This window comes from Lepidothrix coronata, unplaced genomic scaffold (assembly GCF_001604755.1).
Source record: "Lepidothrix coronata isolate B3197 unplaced genomic scaffold, Lepidothrix_coronata-1.0 Scaffold54, whole genome shotgun sequence".
NCBI lineage: Eukaryota > Metazoa > Chordata > Aves > Passeriformes > Pipridae > Lepidothrix > Lepidothrix coronata.
In genome coordinates this window covers 1,315,983-1,336,819 of record NW_016690234.1, presented here as the reverse complement: position 1 = coordinate 1,336,819, position 20,837 = coordinate 1,315,983, and the positions used below count along the sequence as shown (strand labels likewise).

Genomic DNA, 20,837 nt, shown 5'->3' with positions numbered 1-20,837 from the left:
GGAGTCCCCGCTGTAGGAGCTATTAGCTGCCTCTGATCTAAACCTCCAATTAAAGTGGTGATTAGGCCCAGTGAGGCATTCTCCGGCCATGAATTATTCATCTCCCTTCACAGTAACAGCACCAGGGGGGATTAGAATGAGAGCTGGTGAAAACAGAGGCATTTTAAGCAGGGTTTTAACCATATACAAGCAAACATTTATCTTTCAAATCTTTCATCTTTGTTTCTTCTGAAAATTAAAGCCCCCACATTCTCCTTCATGCCCCTTCAGACCTGTGCTGTAGGTGGAGAGAAGTGCCATGCTGCTAGTGACACCAGTGGGGACATCAGCAGGATGAGCAGGGTCTGAGGACTTGACCCTTCCCCAGCCACACCAAGCAGGTGGAAGCGGGCAAGGGAAGCCCCAGAATCTCTGCTCAGAGGCTCAAGAACCATAGAATGGGTTGGGTTGGGACGGACCTTAAAGATCATCTAATTCCACTCCCTGCCATGGGCACGGACATCTTCCACTATCCCAGGTTGCTCCAAGCCCTGTCCAGCAGCTTCTCTGGGCAACCTGTGCCAGGGCCTCATCATCCTCACAGGGAAGAAATTTTTCCCAGTATCTAATCTAAACCTACTCTCTTTCAGTTTGAAGCTACTCCTCCTTGTCCTGTCACTCCAGACCCTTGTAAATAGTCTCTCTCCATGTTCCTTGCACGCTCCCTTCAGGCACTGGAAGGCCACAATTAGGTGATGCCAAAGCTTCTGTTCTCCAGGCTGAACAATCACAATTCTCTCAGCCTTTCCTCATAGGAGAGATGCACCATCCCTCTAATTATCTTGGTGGCCTCCTCTGGACCCTCTCCAACAGGTCAAAGCAGTAGAGAAGGGCATGTGCTGCTTCCACTCCAGGAGAAATCCTCTGACAAATGTCCCCTGTTCCCAGCCTATTTGACTTGGATGCTCTGTGGTACGTGGTGACCTCCCAGCCCAGACTCTAACAGGGCACTAGATCAAAAGCTTTTTCACAGCTCCAGTAAATTATGCCTCAGCTTCACCCATCTGCTTCCCAGCTGACACTGCCTGAAATAAATTAATCAAGCCTATTCAATTATAGCCTCCTCTCTGTACGGTCTCTCGCTGATCCACACCTTTACGAGATGCTTCTCTTTCCTCTTGGGGCCACAGGAGCCCCTGCATGGGGCTGGAGTAACAGTCCCCAGCCCCTCTGCTCTGGCTGCATGAGAGGATTTAACCCCAGGTCCCCTGCAGACCCCAATATCCTCAGGGATGATGTCTCAGGAACACAACCACCCAGCCCTGGGGCAGGAGCTGCCCATCTGGGTGCCAACTTCTTTCTTGCCAGTCTTATTTCCTGTCTTTTTTAGTCTCCTGGGAAATTTCTAGAGCCTCCACTCATTTCCCCTCCTAAAGATCAATAAAAAGCAAATATAACCAGGCCACAGGGACACTGGACTGATCTCTGCACCGCCACCCTGCAGTGCGGGGCTCACAGTCCAAGCTAATGCAGGTGGGAATCTTGTTTCCCTGCCTGCTCCCCTTCCTGCCGGCAGGGATGGGGCTTCTGGAGGGAGGGAAAACTGCCTGAGATGGAGTGGGGGAATGCAAGTTACTCTGCAAAAGTAAAATAAGAGTTTGTATTTCAAGCTGTTCTTGGGTTCAGGAGTCAGTGAGGGGGAGTTGCGGCTTCCCCTTTTCCTGTGTGAATCCTGGGAGGTCCAGTTTCTGCATCCCATGGGATTGAGGTGCTGTGGGAAGCTGTGACACCCAGGACAGCCCCCCGCGCCCCCCAAAAGGCTGCATATGGTGCCATGTCTGCACAGACAGTGTGTGGGGAGGCAGGTGGCACGGGGTGGGTGCTCAGCACACAGATGGCCATGCTCCAACCACGGGAGGGTGGGGCATTTTATATTTGTAATGTTCAGATCAATTTATTTCTAGGTTACATGAAGTACAGATATCAAGAGGAGTCATAAAGTGTAGCTAAGAGAAGGGGGGGAGGACAAGGAGAGAACAGGACCAGAGAGTACACCGAAGTGTGACAATTCTAATTCCTTAAGAGGCAAGAAACAGGCTCTAAAATAAGAGTGAGCAGACATCCTATTTTAAGTGTTCAGCACTGATGGGTTGGACAAGCACTGCTGTGTGGAGAATCCTGTGTGACACCACACAGAAATACAGCTCCAGGGAGTGGGAGCTGAAGAAACAGTCCCAGTGCTTCAATTCACTATGATTTTGGAAGTAATAAAGCATCAATATGGACTCTGCCAACCTGGCTGCTCAGGCCAGTGGGCACCACTGTGAGCTCTGCACACACAGCTTTGATCCCAAGGAACAATCAGCCACTTCCCACACATCCATGTCCTGGCTTCCCAAGGCCAATTCCCCCACCAGCATCCTTGTAGCCTGCTCCTCACTCATGTATAGACTCTGTGCAGAGAAAACCCACAACCACTTCCCAGCACACACCTCTAGACAGTGAGTGGGCACCCTCTGGAGACTCCTACCTGGGACACGGACTCCATGCAAAGGGTTAGAAAGCGCCATCCCAATCTCAGTCATCCCATACCTCTCCAGCAAGGTGTGCCCAGTGATGCTCTTCCACTTCTCCAGGACAGGCACTGGCAGAGCTGCTGAGCCTGACACCATTAACCTGCACAAGGAAAGCCCAGGTAAGAGAGTATCCAAGATTACCTTTGCTTCAGGGAATTTGCAGCCTAACAGGGTCACATAAAGTCTGCTCCTATGTAAAACCTTAAGATAGAAACCCCCAAAGCCTTTTAACCGGTATCAAAGATGTTCCTCACATGCTCTGTCTGATATGGGGTTTAAGTTAAGACAGGACAGTCTCCTAAAACAGGTCCTGGAATACAAGCATGGGCTGCAGGACAAAGTCCTCAGCCATGTGTTACACATGGTGACACAGACAACGAGCCCCTTCTGGCTTTACCATGCAAGAGTGGCTCATAATTAAATAATGTCACCCTTGTTCCTGTCAAAGAGACACTAAGGCACAACAACCAGCACTGAAAGAGCTGGTGCTAAAAGGAAAACCTGGAGGATCCATGGTAGGGATACCCAGGCACCAGCAGCCCCTGCCCACAGGGGCATTGCTCTCCCACCTGATATTCTCCTGGCAAAAGGCCCGTACAAAATCCTGGACTTGTGGCTGGGAGAAATGCTTGTCGTAATATTCCATCAGCTTGGCATAGATGGTGGGCACTGCCATGAAGACACTGATACGGGGAGCTTCCGAGCTCAGCAGCCTCTTCCAAACCTAGAAAAGAAGGGAACTTACATGGATAAAAATGCACCTGTGTTATCTAAGACTTCTGGGAAGTACAAACAGCTGGAAGCCTGTTGCGTGCACCTCACCCATGTCCAGAACAAGTTCCCAACCTTCATCATGCCCTTATTGCCCAAAGCACAATGTTCATCTCTTATCTCACCAGTGGATCACCTATCCACTGTCACACTCACAAGATGATGGAAATGTCACATTACAGCCAAGAATTTGCTCTTGAAGACAAAAGCTTGTGGTAGAACCAGTTAATTCCCTTATCATGTACAGTTCTCCAAAGGCTACACAAAAACATCAGCTTTCCAAAGCATGGGAGCTCTTCTTTGGAAAGACACTAAGCCACGTTTGAAGAACACAGTACACAGGTAGGAGCCCAGGGACTCAAACTTCTGAGGGAGAAAAGCTTTGAAGACAGATGGCAGAGTCTGGAAGAGGAAGATCACACACTGGAACTGGGAGTGAGACTCCATGAAAATAGTCATCTGCTGCTGAGTGGGTGCAGAGAGACATGTCCTCAGCGAGCTCAGAGGAGCCACCAGAATCCACAGGTAAACCAGTGGCAGCAGGAGAAAGCAGCTGGCCAGGAGGGCCAATACACCAATGAAACTTCCCGAGAGGAACAGTCATAGAATCAGTAAGGTTGGAAAAGACCTCTTAGATCATTAAGTCCAACAGTTAACCCAGCACCACCATGTTCACCACTAAACCAGGTCCCTATGGGACAGATATTTTTCAGCTGCAACTCCTGCTAACCTGTGGGAACTATTAATGGGGGCAAATTCCACCATCCAGCTCTGCTGGGATGTGGATGAAGACCCTCTCTGGGATGAGCAGCCCCTGGGAGCAGTTAACAAGGCGCAGGAGCCACAAATACCACACTTGGGCCCACTCCTTCCACACCTTGCCACTCATCCCCCTAGGCGAGCTCTTCCCAAGACAGGAGCGATCCAAAGCCATCAATAAATCAGAGGCCCCACTGACGGCCGCCTCCTTCCCCTCGCTCCGGTCCCTGCCCCGCTGGTGACAAATGTATTTCCTAACAGCTCCTGACAGGGCGCTGCCTCCGCTCCTGCCCGCGCACGCTCAGCTGCACATGGGCGCCTGCGAGAACCCCGGCAAGGCAGGGATTGATTGAAGGTGAACCACAGATTCTCCTTCATGCTGTCACTCTGCCCCTTCCCCTCCATCCTGCTCGCTCAGGCTCCATTTCATTACTTTCTACTTGGCTGCACTGGCGCCGCCTCCCCCCACATCTTGCACTCCACTGCTCCAGAACAATCAGCTCCTAAAAAAAACTCACCACCACCACGGTGTTATTCTTAATAGAGCAGGACACATCCACAAAGGCACTGTCCCATCCAACGGGATGTTCATGCTGCCTCCCAGTCCAGAGATGCGATGGGGAGAGAGGAAAGCATAAGGTGGAAATCCCCTGGACACCTCGGGAGGTGGGACACGAGCACTGCAAGATCCCCTGGACATCAAGGAAGGCAGAGTTGGAATGTGACTTCCTGGACTGATGGGTGACATGTTCAGAGAGGGAATATTTCACTGCCTGCAGAAACCCCACCTACCAGCATGATCCCCAAAACCCAAGCTGGAATATGCAAAATTGCATTCAGAAAGATCTAATCCCTATCACACGCCTCCCATCCTCTTTTTCTCTTCAGCCTCCCAATATTTTTCCCATTCAAGGCAGCAGAATGGAGAAGGGCTGCAATCTCCAAAGCCAGGGCTGAATGGACCTGCTCTCCTCAGCCTGGTGTTCCCGAGAGCCATTGCTGTGGGCAGGGAAAGACATGTCATGGCAAGCAGGGATCAGGACTGTGTTGAAGGGATCGAAGGGAGACAGATGCTCAGGGTTGCTCAATCCTTGCTGGGTGATTTTTTTTTGTCTTCCCAAGTCCTGAGCAGCTGTGGGGAACACAGGGAGATTTCCAGTCTGGCCATGCAGCAGAGTAATTTTTATACGATTTTGGATTTGAAAAAAAACAACACTACCACTCTAAACAGAGCAAGTCTCTCTTGCACCCCAGAATTCCCTGTCCCGCTGTGCCTGCTGAACTCCTGCTCTAGATAAAACCCTTCTCCTGCCACTCCAGCCACAGGAGCAGCTTTTTCCATGTCAGTCTGACTTGCCCCAGCAACAGCCCCTTCCTGAGGATAAGCAGCTGCCTTTGGATTTGTGCCACCAGCTGCCGGGGTGATCTGCTGACAGCCAAACTCCCCACCTGCTCTGCTCCTGCTCAGCCAAATCTGGATCCTTCCCATGTGTTTAACAGGACTAAGCCCCGAGCTGTGGTACAAAGCTGGCAGCTCTAAACACTCCACAGAGCCCAAGCTGGCCAGAGGGCTCGTCACTGCCCAGCCAGCTGGAACAGCTATTCCTGGGTTATAACTTTAACTTCACGCTCTGAGAGAAGAATCTGGGAAAGCCTCTTTACCTGGGACTAATCAATCAATTCCGGGGCTTGGACAGGCTTGTAGCAAGAGGCCACTTTGTCCTTCCAACACCCGGCATCCTCCGACAGCATCAGGCTTGGAGCAGCACAATCCATCTCCCCCTCTGTTCTCCCACATGTCACTGACACCACATCAATTCCCTGTGGAAAGGATATTGGCAGCCCATCATTCTGTTTTATTTTGCTCACCTGACACCTCAGGCCTCCAAATGCTTTTAAAAGCCCTGGATTCACGAGGAAAACGTGGCACCTCATGCCAGGGCTGCTGGGTTCTGCACCAAGGGAAGCAGCAGCCTTCCAATGGAATATGCTCAGGATCAAGATTCCTTTTAAGATAACCAAGGGCTAGAAACAAAAAGTTTCTCACTGTAAGAAGCAAGAATGGGAACAGCTTCCCATCAGGAATAACAGCAGCGAATGCTTACAGGACAGGGTTGCTTGTGCCAGTAGAGAAATGGGAGACCTAATGTTCCCAAGAGCCTTCCTGTCAGCATGACATTCCTGATTTTCCCCCCTTCCTACTGCTCAAAAGCATATCATGGTCTGGCCAGTGGGATTTTGCCATCACTACATGGAAAAAAAAGGAGAAAATGACACCAGTGGGTACAAACCAGCCACAGCGAGACACAGCTGGAAGATTTTTCCCACGTATTTTTCCCAGCATGCAGATGGTGAATGAGGGTGAAGGAACATACAAGCTGCTCCAAGGGATGGTCATTCCACAGAGCAACCTTCTCAACCAGCCCCCAGACCCGCTAGGATCATCTCAAGGAAGAGATGTGAGCACAGAGGAGAAAAGGCAATCATTATTTCCTTTTACAGAGGGAGACATGCAAAGACATGAGCTAGGAAGAAACAACAAACTCACCAACACCTGGGCATCTTCTCATGCAAAAAAAGAAGAGAAGGTGGAAAAATCATTTGCATCCTAAATCATGTAAGATTTTCCCTGATACAAGATTCCCAAAATCAGAAGAACTGTGAGCTGAAAAGGAAGCAAATACCAGCATGGATTTTTCCATCAGCCCACAAATGGATAATGTGCTGTTGCCTCTATTGACAGACACAACAGCTCCTCTCTCCTATAAAATTATTGTACCATTTTCAGTTGTTATTGAATTTTTCTCAACCTTTTCAAAAGTAACAATCCCCCTAATGCAAGGTTAACTCATCCCTTTACTTCCCTTTTGCTCAGGGAGATGGGTCTGTGTTTTACATTGACTACTGCCATGTGGGAAGCATCAGCAAGGAAGAGGGCTGACCGTGTTTTCCAGAGTGTCTGTGAGAGCAACAGGCACAACAAGGCTGTAGCCAAAGCAGCTGCTCATTTGGGGAGATCCTGTGCCAAACATCGAGGGTGGGAAGCTCCCGTAACTCAACAGCAGCAGCAAAGGGACGGCAGGACCACGCTCACAAATTCGACAGCAATTTATCCCCAAAAAGCACACGGGCACGACATGAGATGAGAGAGCACCAAGGGGAGCTCTGCTCACTCCCAAGGACTGAGCAGCCGACACTTCATGAGCAATATGCAGAAAGAGAGAAACACTCTTCTCTTCAAAGGGAAATTGGGCCCTCGGTGGCTTTGTCTCATGTTTGTTATAACCCCAAACTGTTCACGCTCTGCGTGACTCTGGTTTTAATCATTTATTCATCAGCGCAGTTTGATGGCCCCTCTGCATTCCAGGCTGAAGCTTTTAAACCCTTCCTATGCTGGAGGCATACAGAAAGGAGCAAGTGCTTTCCCTGGGACCTGGAAATATAAGTAAATATGACAGGCTCTGGTTCCATTTTTTGTATTTCCCCACACACATCAAAAGCCATTACTTAGGAACAGATGCTGAGGACAGACGGCAGATCTGGGGAGATGGGAAGAAAACCTCTAACTTTTTAAAGCCAGGTCTGTGAGAAGTGATCAAACATAATTCATTCACTAGTGACCTGCTCCTCCCTCCACCAACTCCTCTTTGAGTCTGAAATAAAATTACTCCTCTGAAGCCTCCCATTAATGGATGAAAAGACTTCCAGCCTTTCTCCAGCTGAAATTGGATGGGAGCCACGATCCCCAGCACATTTGGTTATTGGAGCTCAGACGCCTGTGCTTGGATTTGCTTTTCTTTTAAAAATAAACTAAAAGAGCTGCCCAGAGTGATGTTTGCAGAAGTGACAGATCCAGGGGAGAGGCTCAGTGTGGTACACGCTTCTCCTTCCCAGAGGCAACCACAGCTGCCAAGCCCTGGATCTCCCCATGCAGCCCAGCCAAGGTACAAAGAATCAGCCCAGCCTGGCTCACACAGATAACAGCAGAGCCAAGGACAAAGTTTGCTCCCAGACGTAGCACAAGCTCTCCTGGCCTTTGGGAAGTCAGGGCTGTGACCACATAAGATGCAGCAGCGACCCTGGAGCGACACCTCATGCACAACCTCAACGAGTGCCGGGTCTGCAGCTCCCTCCCACCACTGGGAAAAGGTGCCACAGGTGACAGCACACCCACAGCATGTCAGGGCAAGCTTGTCCCAAATCACACACCACCTTTGGGCACTCAGCAGTCCTAGTTCCCTAGAAAGAAGGGTCTAATTAAGATGATTTTGATGGCTTTGCATGCGACATTGTAAAACAGGGCATGGTTTTTAGAGGGTTTGATCCTCGGAGGCACCTTAAGTCACACACGCAGTGAGGCTGGCACCAAAACAGCAGCTCTTTGCAACTGTAGGGCAGTAAATCTGCATCTTGGCATATTTATCATGGAAGGGTTTGCAGGGCACAGCCAGGGCTGTCACTGCACAGGCAGAACATCACAGCTTGAAACCTGCCCGGCAGAGCCGAGCGGGCAGCACACGCCACAACTGGGTCACTGGAGTGGAGATTTCCATAAGCTTCTCCCATCACTCATCAGAGCAAGCTTTTTCTTTCAGGTTTTTGAATACTTTTATTTCCCACTCGGCACAAAAGACTGGAAGACCTCCTGGAATCTGATCTTGTGTTTATCAATGCAAAGCTGACAGGGAGCCTTTTCCTATTAGAACATCTTTCCCTTAAGGCAAGAGCAGGGATGGTCCAAGGCAAAGATAAGCTGTTCCTGTTGTTCAAACTCAAAATGGATCCTCTTCGGCCAAAAGCCTCAGCAGAGGATCCTGCAAAGCAGACACTGACCTCATGACTTGCTTCAAAATGCTCCTGTCTATAGGGTACCTGGCACAGCCAGGTCCTGGTCTGGAATGGGGATGTCAACATGTGACTGTCACAGCAAGAGCAGCTGTATGGAGGGCACACAGCTTCTCCTCACTCCATCTCTCCAGACTCACTGACATTTCCGTGGAGCTACAGTCACCACACAGGGAGTGCTCAACCTCAGCAGCCTGAACTGCTGCAGGAAGGGAGCCCCTGGAAATGGATGCTCTAGTGAGTGCTTGGTGCAAGCCCAGAAGCCTCCAAAAAGCACTTGGTCGCACGCTTTCTCTGCTGCCCAGTAGGAGAAGGCTCACTTTGCAGTTCTCCCTTAATGGAAGCATTAATCTCTTCTCCTCTGGCCACCAGACTGCACAAAACCTGCATAAAAATCTTTTAAATGTCTCCTCCCGCACAAGCAAAAAGCTGGCACCTGGGATAGGGTCAGCAGCAGCTGAGGAATGCAAACAGGAACAGCACAGCTGGAGAAGTAAACTCAGCTTGGAAGCAGGTTATGGTGGGAGGATCGTGTAGGGATGCTGAGGCTGCAGCTTGCTCTGGCTCCAGAGGAGGTTTCTGCCCTCCCAGTTCTCACCCTTGAAAAACACTAAAATAATTATATCACAGCCAGCTGTGCCCCACACAGCTGCTGGGAGGAACACACTGCCAGGCTCACTGCTGTTCTCCTGCCTGCTCCATGCCCACAGCAGTGCTGAAAACTCTCCCTCTCAACCATCCCTGCCATTTCCAAGCCCAGAAGCACAGACAGGCACAGTGGATGCTGCTCCCACAGCCCCCAGGCAGAGAAGGGCTCCCTGTAAAGACACTCCACCCCATGGAGTACAAGCACCAGAGGACTTTGCATGTCACGTACAAGTCGACTAATTCTGGAAAGTAAGGGTCCATTTATAAACCCTTTATTAATAAATGATTAATAGATGCAGCCATATTTTTTAATAACTTGCAATAAAAAGATGCTACAAAAAGCTTAAGCAAGACAGTCTTAACAGATGGTGCTATAAAGTGAATTATAACATGTACAGTAGCTGGTGCAGAGTAATGGATGTCCTCATTTAATAAAAAGAATCTGATTTTATGCAGCAACTTTCACGCTTGAGGCACCTCAGTACAATTTAACAAGTCCTCATGGCCTCAGCAGTAGCTTGTGTGCAGCCACAGACATCAGATGCTGCTTTAGTGAGGGAGAGGATGTTGGTCAGGACACTGGGGCTACTCCACAGTGCTGATTTTTCACCTTTCCTTGGCCAGCTCCCAAAAACAGACAGAAAGGTCTGAAAGCTGCCACCTCCTAACACTGCACCGCAGGGAACGACAAGCAAGTCTTGGTCTGGGGCTGGAACTGTCTTCTCAGGAAAAAAAAAAAGAGCATTATTCCCACCACCAAACCCAGACTGCCATCTGCATCCACGACTATGAGGCATGCCGCAAATTATGTAATTTAATAAACACTGTAATAATAAAGTATTTATTTTGTATAATGAAGTGTTAGTGATTAGAAACCAAACACACATCGGGCGTGCTGCTGCGGTTTCTCTTGAACCTTTGCCAGTATCACTCAAGGCTAAATATGTCTGCAGCAGGTTGAGAGTAAGTTCCTCGCCTTGTTTTGATCAGCCTGTCAAGTGTTTTAGCTACCAGTCGAGTTTCTTTATATCACACTATAATTGGCTGCTTTCTCAAGGTGCAGCGAAGGAAAAAAAGCACACGGCAAAACTTGGGCTCCTTTGGCAAAATCCTCCACTGCTGCTTTGCTGAAAGCTGATTTCAGTAGCAAAGGGCATTTTGTAAACAGCTGGTGAAAATAGAGTGGAACTGAAAGGCAGCTTGCATTAAACTCCACAAGAAAGCCTTATTTACCCTCCTGTGCTCGCTTTGTAGTGTCGATCAAACCACTTGCAGCTCCCAGGGGAGGCCCTCGGAAAAATAAAGGGAATACAAAAAATAGAAAAGCAAATGACGTCCTTCAGAGCCCCAGTGCACCTGAGAGGCCCCAGAACAGCACCCCAACCTCCCTGCTCAAGTTCAAGCTCCAGGGTCAAGCGGCTGCCTCAGGCGCTGTCCCCACATGCCCTTGGACACGTCTGGGGAGAGCCTGGATCAGGGAAGGCAGGAGGGGTGTCCCGCTCCCCCGTCCTGAACCCATCCCTCAACGTCAGCTCATTGATTTGCAGACCAGAGAAAAACACCAGGGGACGAGGGGCCATCAATCACCGGTGGCACAGGACATGGAGCAACGCGCCCTCCAGAGGCTTTGGTTCCAGGATCCCAGCACTGGCTCTGCCTCCCAGCACTGGCCACGCTCCCAGCTCCAGCACACCCCTGCCGCACCCCGAGCTTTTGGGGTCACACCCTCAGGTCAGGGGAGGACAATTTGGCAGCATCCATCAAGGAGAGAGCACTGGTTACAGCTGCCAGGGGACTTTCCTGCTGCCTTCTACTGCAGCATCCTACCAATTTACTCTTGAAATTCGAGTGCAGAGCTGCCCCTCTGGGATTCTGGAGCTGTTCCACCCCAAAGGATCAGTGTTTAGGTGTCAGAGCCATCTCGACACGAGGAAGGAAGTGCTCATTTTCTGTGGTTGCTTCTCTGAGAAGCAGAAATAAGCACTGAAGAACTTCCCCGGTCCTGCCATCATTCAGATTGGAGCCAGGGCTCACCCTCACGTGGCAGCAGCACTGCCAGAGGCTTCCAGGTGTATCCCACAACTGTACACTTTGTCCTTCCAGTGTGACAAGTGTACAGACAAATACAAACAGGTAGAAAAGCCTGTTTAGTTACACAGCACAGGCTTGACAGGCTCCTTTCACTTTCCCACGGAATTCTGCAGTGACACCACACATCTCCCTTCTGCTACGAGGAGGCAGCAGCACCTGAAAACCCAATTATCCCTTAACAGTGACACTGCAGACACCATCCACGACACTGGGAGATGTGGATGAATGGTGCTGGACCCCAGGAGCTGGGAACTGTAGAACCTTTTCCATCTTCCTGCTGCTTGTCCTGTTCCTAGTCCCTTTTCATCCTCTCTTTACATCATTTACCTGCCACTGCTGCACAGAACAAAGAAGAAGCAGAACACTGGGACTGGTGTTTCCTGGCTCAGCTACAAAACGACATTATAAATGCATCATTCAGGTAAGGATTCCCTCCTGCCACCTTTCCTAAAAGCTGCGAGAAGGTCTGGATTTGCAGACTCTCTCACTGAGTCCAAACCAACAGCTCTGTTAACACTTGTTTCTCCACAGAGGAAGAGCAATGTTTCCATGTAAGTGAGGAGAACCAGTATTTCTCTTACCTGAGCTGCAAGAAACTCTAAAGGCTGTGTTCTGTCATGTAATGTCATACAAAACACTACGGATATAGGATTGGAAGGGAAAAATTTGGAATGGGCTGCCCAAGGAATCACCATCCTTGAAGGTGTTCAAGAAACAACTGCATATGGCATTCAGTGCTCTGGTCTAGTTCCAAGGTGGTGATTGCTCACAGATTGGGCTCAGTCTTGGAGATCTTTTCCAACCTGAATGATTCTGTGATTCTGTGAAATGCAAGGTATCAAAAAAGCCAACAAGCAGCACAGCTACAAGCAGCACCCAAGAGAAAAATCCAGCATTTCCACCTTTCCTGGCACTAAAAAAATTAAGAACCCACCAAGAGCATTTGCACCCAGAGTTAGGGTCCATGGAAGGGCCCACCAGCAGTCAGAGACCCCCAGCCCCACGAGGAGGAGCAATGTTAAGTACGTCACACTTAAACAAGCTGCAGCCTCTGGAATAACATTTACCCCGGACTGAGTGCTGTGAACCACACACAGCCAGTGGCTAAAGAGCCTGGAATTCTTAAAGAACTTATTTCCAGAGTTGCTCTAATTACAATGCACGGGGTCCTGCTGCTGAATTTCAAAGGCAAGGCTCAATCCCTCCAGGCTCACCATCTGTGCGCTGAATTCCGGGAACATGATGCACGTCGCTCCCACCCACAGAGGACACAGGAGCTTATTGATCACCCCATGGACATGATGCAAAGGCAGCACGTGCAGAATGACATCCTCCTTCTTCCACTCCCATTTTTCAACCAGCCCTGTGGTCTGCAGAACAAAACAAACAACACAGTGTTAGGGCAGGATTCTCCTGAGGTATCCAAACCCCAAATCCCTGGTCATGGCTGCCGGCAGGAATCCCAGACCTGCCTGGGCACAGAATCTTTCCTTTAGGATCAGCAGAATCAAAAATTCCCACCACAACAGCAGAACAGAAGAGGAACATCTTTTGCATCTTTATATATCAGCAAAGCCCTTCCTTGTTGCTGAGATTTTAAGTGGGCAGTGATTTTAAGCAGGGCCTACAAAAATATCAGCCTGCTGCTACACATGCAGACTTAGCAGCAACAGTAATCAAAAAACTAATTTTCCCAGAATTCTGTTGACTGTTTGGACACTGATGACACCAGGCTTTTAGCATCTGTAAGGGATAAACAGTAGAACCAGAAAATCACTGATAAGCAGAAAGTAGGTTTCATGTTAGTATAAAATGTTGATGTAACAAGCTTCCAAAATACTCTGCTCTGAAGAGATAATTATCTGAAGGGATAATTATCAGGTTTCGGGGTGACCATGCCCTTCAGAGCCCAGTGCTGGCAACTGGAAAACTTATTTCCAGCCACTCAAAAATAAAAAAGCATTCGAATAGTGGAATTTGGTCGTGTCCCTCACAATCCTCTTCCACAGTGCAGGGAGCAGCTTTAAGGCTTTCTGGAGGACAGCACAAAGGATGGGAACTGCTCAGGCCACCCCCAAATGATCAGCATATTTGTAAGGGAAGAGATTCTTTGCCCAATATAGCCAAGCCCTGGCTCTATCCATCAAGGCTTTCATTCCACGCCCGACACTGTGGTATCTGAGCGCCCAGAACAACGTCAGCTCCCAGAGGTACCCCTAAGGCCTGCTGTATTCCCTGCCCTTTTTCCCTAATGGCAGGAGTCTAGCAGTTGCAGGCACTGATAACCAAGTGGTGATGTAGTCAGCAGGCTCATTCAAACTTTTAATTCCTTTTGGCTCTGAGAGCTAATGGATTTTTTGCCTTGGGGATACAGACCTGAATAATGCACAGGCTTCACACAGCACTGGGCTGGGCTAAGATACATTCCAGTCAGGAGAAAAGATTCTTTCCTAGTCACAGCGTAGAAAAGCAAACTGCAAAGAAATCAGGCTTTTTACCACAGGTCTCATCCCTTCTGCTTTCCAGGAAAGTAGGGAGGAGAGTCCACCTGCCCTGGGATGCAGCTGCAGCAACACCACCAGACCAAGGTTTAGAGCCTCAAACGCTGCTGGCTGCTCACTTTCCAAGTGCTGAGGATTTCTGAGTTACAGCCTCACAGCTCCCTGCAGGAATTTGATAGCGGGAAGGTGGGTTTTGCAACTCCAAAATCCAAGACTTTGGAGGGGGAGCAGCACTCACCACAGCCTGCACGTTCTCATGGGTGCTGAGGACACCCTTGGGCCGCCCCGTTGTCCCGCTGGTGTAGATGATCATGGCTCCTCTGTCTTTCCACGAGGAGCAGGCTGTAAAGGGACCCTCTTCCACAGCTGTATGGCCTGTGGATCCATCACTACGGGACTTGGGAAGTGGCAGCATTGGGATTCCCAGTTTCTCAGCAATAGGGGCTATTTTCCCCACGTATTCCTCAGCTGCGATAACCAGAGCGCTCTGGGAATCCTGGATCACGTACTCCAGCTCTGGCACGGGGTGCTTCCTGTACAGGGGCACTGCTATGCCCCCGCTCATCCACGAGGCCCACTGGGCCACCACGTACGAGGCATCATTGGGACACAAAAATGAGATCCTCTCTTCCTTCAAGTCCCTGCTGGAGCACTCCAGAACTCTACAGATCTCCCGGGATAAGTGCAGGCTCTGGCCGAGCAGGTCTCTGTACGTGTGCTCCCTGTTTTGGTCAATGATGGCAATTTTGTCACCGAAAGCCAAAGCCCTGGTGAAGACAGGGGTGACGTCACTGCTGCAGGTGGCCCAGGCTGTTTGCAGACCCCTGTGGGGACAGCCAGCCCTCTTCCACCCCCATCTGGAGCAGGACAGGTCCCGGACACGGCTCCAGAGGGGCCGGCTCAGCCGAGGGAAGAGCAGGGAGAGCAGCATCTCGCCAGCACCACTTGTTTTGGAGTGATTCTGCAGAAAGCAATTACAGGAGCAGATAAGTATGTGCAGAGATTACCCAGGGGGTTATTCCCACCAAGGAGAAGTGGCAGCCTTCATTTGAATAACATCCACTGTATTATTGATGTCCCCACTTCAGGCTGTCATATCCCTGGCACGCTGGGCAGTGCCTGGATGAAACAGGAGCCTGAGACCCTTCCCTGCACAGCCTCCACATCTGTAAAAACCAGCTAACTTAAATTATGACCTAGTTTTCATAGAATCATGGAATGGTTTGGGAAGGATCTTAAAGCTCATCCAGTCCCACTCCTGCCATTGGCAGGGACACCTTCCACTACACCAGGTTGCTCCAAGCCCTGTCCAACCTGACCTTGAACACTCCTAGGGATGGGGCAGCCACAGCTTCTCTGGGCAACCTATGCCAGGACCTCACCACCCTCACAGGGAAGAACTTTTTCCTAATATTTTTCTGAGGTATCCCCTCAGTCCCTTCCAACCCAAACCATTCCATGATTTCATGAAGAATCCTAACTCCCTCTGCACAGCCTAGAGCTCTGTCTGGGAACTCAGCAGGAAGCAGCACCCTCTCCATAGAGCCCTCAGCAATGAGGAGCAAAGAGGAGAGAACAGGCCTGTGGCAGGAGAGAAAGGGATTTACTGCACAGAATCCAATTACCACCAAAATATCCCCAGAGAGATTCCATGACAAGAGGAAACAGCCAAAGGATGACAAGTCCTCACTCTCTGAGAGTGTCCGTGACACTTCCTTGGCACCAGCAATCACAACTTGATTTCCTACAATTTTTTTGATAAATGCCTATTAGTGGAGCAGCTCGGCTCAAACAGCCTCCCAGCTCAGCTCCCCACTGTGGGGAGGAGCTGAAACAAAAGGGATCTAGGCTGGCAGCTCCCCAGGGAATTGCTGAGCAGGGCTTTACCCAGCTCAAGTGTTTGTTTTTCTGTAACCCTGCAGTCTCTCCCCTCCACCTTCGGAGCGTTTCTCCACCCAGACACCGGCTCTGCTCATATTTTCTTTTGCATATTGACCTCAATTTCTGCTTCTGCAAAACAAACTTGTGATTTACTGCGGAAACATCTGGGGGAGCAGAGAGGCTTCAAACCCAGAGTGGGGTGACTGTGTGAACCCCTGACATTTGCCACCAGGATGGAAAAAAACAAAGCAGGTCATGACCAAATTCGTGTGACATCTTTCCATTGCTCTGCAGAGACTAAAAGATAAAGAGCCAACACATTTCGTAACTTAAACCGAACCTGGGACATTAACTGGAAGCAGTGGCTTCTCAGGATCCTGCTCTCAGCATTCTCCCTGTTCCCTGTATGGCTCCAGAGCAGGTGTTTGTTGTTCCTTCACAACAGCTCCTTCCAAAAAAAATCCCATTATCCCATTCCCATGAGTCTAGATTTAATGGAGCAATAAACAGCAGCACCTTCAGCCAGGCCTGGGCATTAGGGACTTCAGAGAACTGGGCTTGTCTACGTGTGCAGACTTACAGACACTCAGGGGGAAGTAAATCCAGGGGCTGTTTTCTTTCCCCTCCCATTCCCCAGGGATAACTGGGACTACAAAGTCTGGCACAGCACACCTGGAAACAAAGTTTGTCACCAGGGCCCATGGGAAGATCATGGCAGCACAGAGATGGGGCTCTGCTGCTTTGGAAAAGAAGGTTCAAACCCCCCTGGAAGGGAAGGTCCAAGAAGGGAGGGTCTGTCCCCCCCAAGAAAGGGAAGGGTCCAACCCCTCCCCCTGGGAAGGGAAGGGTCCAAACCCATCCTCCTACGACTGAGGAAATTAAAGCAGCCAAGGGCACCCACCAGCTCCCAGCACAACCAAACCAGTGCAAACTGGAAGCTGACCCAGTGCAGACCCATCCCTGTCCACTCTGTGACAACCCCCTCTGCACCTTCTGAACATAAAGGGCATAAATTGCATTCCCTGAAGTAAAATGATCCATGGAGTTATTCTGAGCTATTCCAAACTGAGTTATAATAGGAAAGAATCATCATTCCAGCTCTGATCGTGGCTTGGTGATGTAACTATCACTGAAAGTCCAACCTGCAGGATTCCATCCTTTCCTCATTTATAGACAGAAATACAAAGCAACTCCTGGCTTTTTCTACAACAGAGGAGATAAAAAAATACTTTATTCTTGGAAAATAATAAAATAACTTACAGAAAGAGATGTGAGAAAGGTATCAAATAATGATTGCGATGCTGATTATTCTCCCCTTCTCACAAAAAAAAATTAGAGAAATATTTAATCCTAGAAAGGTTTGTGTTGGAAAGGACCTTACAGCCCACCCAGTTCCACCCCCTGCCACGGGCAGGGGCACCTTCTACTAGACCAGGTTGCTCCAAGCCCCTTCCAACCTGGTCTTGAATACTTCCAGGGATGGGGCATCCACGGAATACCCTGTGCCAGAGCCTCACCGCCCTCACGGGAAGGAGGGGTCTAATTCTTTTCCTATCCCAGACCGGATTCCTCCCCCCCGCCACCTCTTTGCCCTCACCCTACTCACGGCACGCCCCAGAGCAGAAGCAGCAAGAAAACCCCTCGTCCCACGATTTCCGAAATCCCGCGGGCAAGGACCGGCCTCGCCGCGGCCCCGCCACAGGCCCCGCAGCCTGCGGGACCCCCTCGGGGCCGCCCCAGCCCCGCAGCCTCCTGCGGGCCTCACCTGCCGCCGGGGGACCGCTCCGCCCGCGGACGGCTCCGGGCGAACACAGCGCGGCGGTCCGAACGTTCCGCGCACGAACGTTCCGCTACCGCAACAACCCGCATCTGATTTATGGGGATTTGACCCCAAACCGCTCACGGGGGGCGGGGCTGGGGGCGCCGCGGAGCCGACGGTCACTGCAGCAACCTGGAGCGTCCTCATGGTGTCCTCTGATCTCGTGGCGGGTGTTCATGGTATCATGGAGCTGCAGCTCTGCCTGGGGGTGCTGGGGCCACATGCCCAATCCACGGGACCTCGGGATTTTGGCACGGATGAGAGATCACCTGGACTCATGGGACCTCCAAGGTGTGGAGAGAAGTCCCTGGGGTGCACAGACATCTTAGAGACACACAGACACCCATGGGACACACAGACATCCCATGGACACATGGACGTCCCTGGGACACAGGGATATCTCGGAGACACACAGACATCCTGGATACACACAAACACCTTGGGGATGTACAGACATCCCAGGGATGCTCAGAGGTTGCCGGGTGGCACACAGTGTGTCCCCTGCCAGCCCTGCTCCCCAGTGGAGCCATGTTTTTCCGGCCGTGCACAGTGTTCTGTGAAGCGGCACAGCCGGGGTGACCCCCCACCCACCTCCCCAGGTGCGTTTCCACCGGGGCCGGCGGCCACAGCCCACGAGGCACAGCGGGGTGGGAGCGGAAACAGGGCCGGGAGCCTGGCCTAGGGCAGAGCCCAGCCTAGGGCAAAGCCTGGCCTAGGGCAGAGCCCAGGCCTGGCGGGGGCGTGTAGCCAACAAGCATGTTCCGGCTGAGCTCCCAGAGCCCCATTGCAAAGAGTACCATTGCACAGCACCCCATTTCACAGCGCTCCATAGCACAAATCTCCATTGCACAGCTCCCTCCTCATTGCACATCTCCTCTCTTACCCAGCTCCCCGTTGCACATCTCTCCATCTCCTGGCTCCCTCCCTGTGGCACAGCCTTTCCCTGTTATGCAGCACCGTCTCCCTTGCACAGCACCCCATTGCCTGGCTGTCACACAGCTCCTGTTGCACAGCTCCCCAAAGGATGTGTTCCATGGCTCCCTCCCCGTTTCATGTCTCTCCATCACACCACTCCCTCCCCATGGCACACTCCCTCTCCATCGCATGACTCTCCACTGCAGAGCTCCCTCCCCACTGCACAGCTGCAGCACAGCTCCCTCCCTGTTGCACACTTCCCCATCACACAACTCTCCCCCCCATTTCTTCCCCATTTCGTGCCTCCCCAGTGCATGGCTCCCTCCCCATTGCACACTCCCTCCCTGTTGCACAACTCTTACACACCTCTCCATCACTCAGCTCCCTCACCATTTCACAGCTCCCAATTGCACACTCCCTCCCTGTTCCACATCTCCCTATTGCACAGGTCCCTCCCTGTTCACGCTTCCCCATCACACAGCTCCCTCCCCTTATCCTCCCCACTGCACAGCTCCTCATGTCATGTCTCCCCATTGCACAGCTCCCTCTCCATTTCAAGTGTCCCCATTTCATGGTCCCACAGCTCCCTTCCCACTGCACGACTCAGCATTGCACAGCTCCCTCTCTGCTGCACAGCCCCCTCCCCATCGCACATTTCCCCATCACGCATCTCCCTCCCCACTTCCTCCCCATCACGCATCTCCCTCCCCATTTTCTCCCCATCACAGGGCTCCCTCTCCATTGCACAGCTCTTGCACGGACTCCCCATTGAACACTCCCTTCCCATTTCACACCTCTCCCTCACATGGCTCCCTCCCCATTTCACATCTTCCCATTTCACAATTCCCCATTGCATGACTCCCTATTGCACACTCCCTTCCCGTTCCCCATTTCAAGCCTCCCCATTGCACAGTTCCCTCCCCACTGCACACTCCCTTCCCATTTTACATCCCCTCCCTATTTCCTGGTCCCCTGTCACACACCTGTCCCATGCAGAGCTGCTGCAGGAGGGTCTGAACATCCCCGGCAGCTCTGGGCTGGCCCCCAGTGACAGTAGGTGCCACCTCCCTGCAGAGGGTTCAGGGTAGCTGTGCCCACCTGCTGCCCTGCACCTGTGCCCACCCTGGCCTTGCCACTGCCCAGCTTGGCCCTGTCACCGCGACCCCGGCCCTGCCAGTGCCACTGTCATTCTCCACTTTGCACTTGCCATCTGTCACTGGCCTCCCCAGGCCCCGCAGGCCACAGGGATTAACACCCCCCTCGCCAGGGGATGTGTGCCCACAGGGGGGTCTCTGATGCCAGCAGGGTGTCACCACCCCCGTGGTGGTTCAGGGGCTGGCAGGGACAGGGTGCACGGGGTGGGGACAGGTTTGGGACATCCATGGATTCCTCTGTCTGGCAGGATGCTCCTCTGTGCCTCTTCAGCGTGTTCAGAGACCCCCCGCCCTGGGGAGGGGGGGGCGGTTCAGGGCTGTCCCCCCTGACCGTGGCAGGCAGCAGGGCCAGCTGGCCGTGCACACCAGATGTCCACCCCGACCCACCCTCTGCTGCTCTGGCCCCCAGCACCTGGTGCCCACCGGCCATCTGGAGGCAGCCACATCCCCGGAGACGATGCTCAGTCGCGGCCACGAGCAGCAGCCGGCCACTGCCGTCCATTCTGGGGCCGCACGCCCCCACCTGGGGCTGCGAGGAGGGAGGGGTCCCCTGGGAGGGGTCAGTCCAGATGTGCCATCACAACTGGGAGCGGAACACCCAATGTCATGGAGCAGCTGGACACCAGAAAACCAAAGCCGGGGCGCACCACAGCCCTGCTCACCCATGGCCCCCCTGCCCCGGCTTATGGGGCTGTTGCGATGGTCCCCAGAACACTGGGATGTCCCGAAAATGCCACCGCGGTTTGTCCCCTCCCTCCCTCCCAGCCGGGTGTGAGTCCCACAGCCCGCACCGGAGGGAGGATTTTCCGCCTTCTCTGCCACCCGCCCCCCGCCCCCCCCCCCCGCCCCCCCCCCCCGCCCCAGTGGGGCGAATGCTCAAGCTGGGGTTGCTGTCTCA

The 20,837-nt window shown here is 51.9% G+C and overlaps 1 protein-coding gene across 3 annotated transcripts in view; it reads right to left on the bottom strand.

The window, feature by feature from the left end:
• ACSF3 (acyl-CoA synthetase family member 3) overlaps positions 1-17,855 on the bottom strand; it is a 56,974-nt gene extending 39,119 nt beyond the window's left edge. Inside the window, exons 1-5 of one of the 3 annotated variants that reach the window (XM_017816285.1) lie at positions 17,817-17,855; positions 14,409-15,131; positions 12,884-13,039; positions 3,125-3,279; positions 2,510-2,655 (exon numbers count right to left, since the gene is read on the bottom strand). In XM_017816285.1, coding sequence (XP_017671774.1) covers positions 2,510-2,655; positions 3,125-3,279; positions 12,884-13,039; positions 14,409-15,101 — 1,150 coding nt within the window. In that variant the 5' untranslated portion in view covers positions 15,102-15,131; positions 17,817-17,855. Of the gene's footprint in view, positions 1-2,509; positions 2,656-3,124; positions 3,280-12,883; positions 13,040-14,408; positions 15,132-17,648; positions 17,774-17,816 lie in introns of those variants that run through there. The other 2 variants (XM_017816286.1, XM_017816284.1) reach the window with 2 other exon arrangements.
• Positions 17,856-20,837: the final 2,982 nt, after the last annotated feature.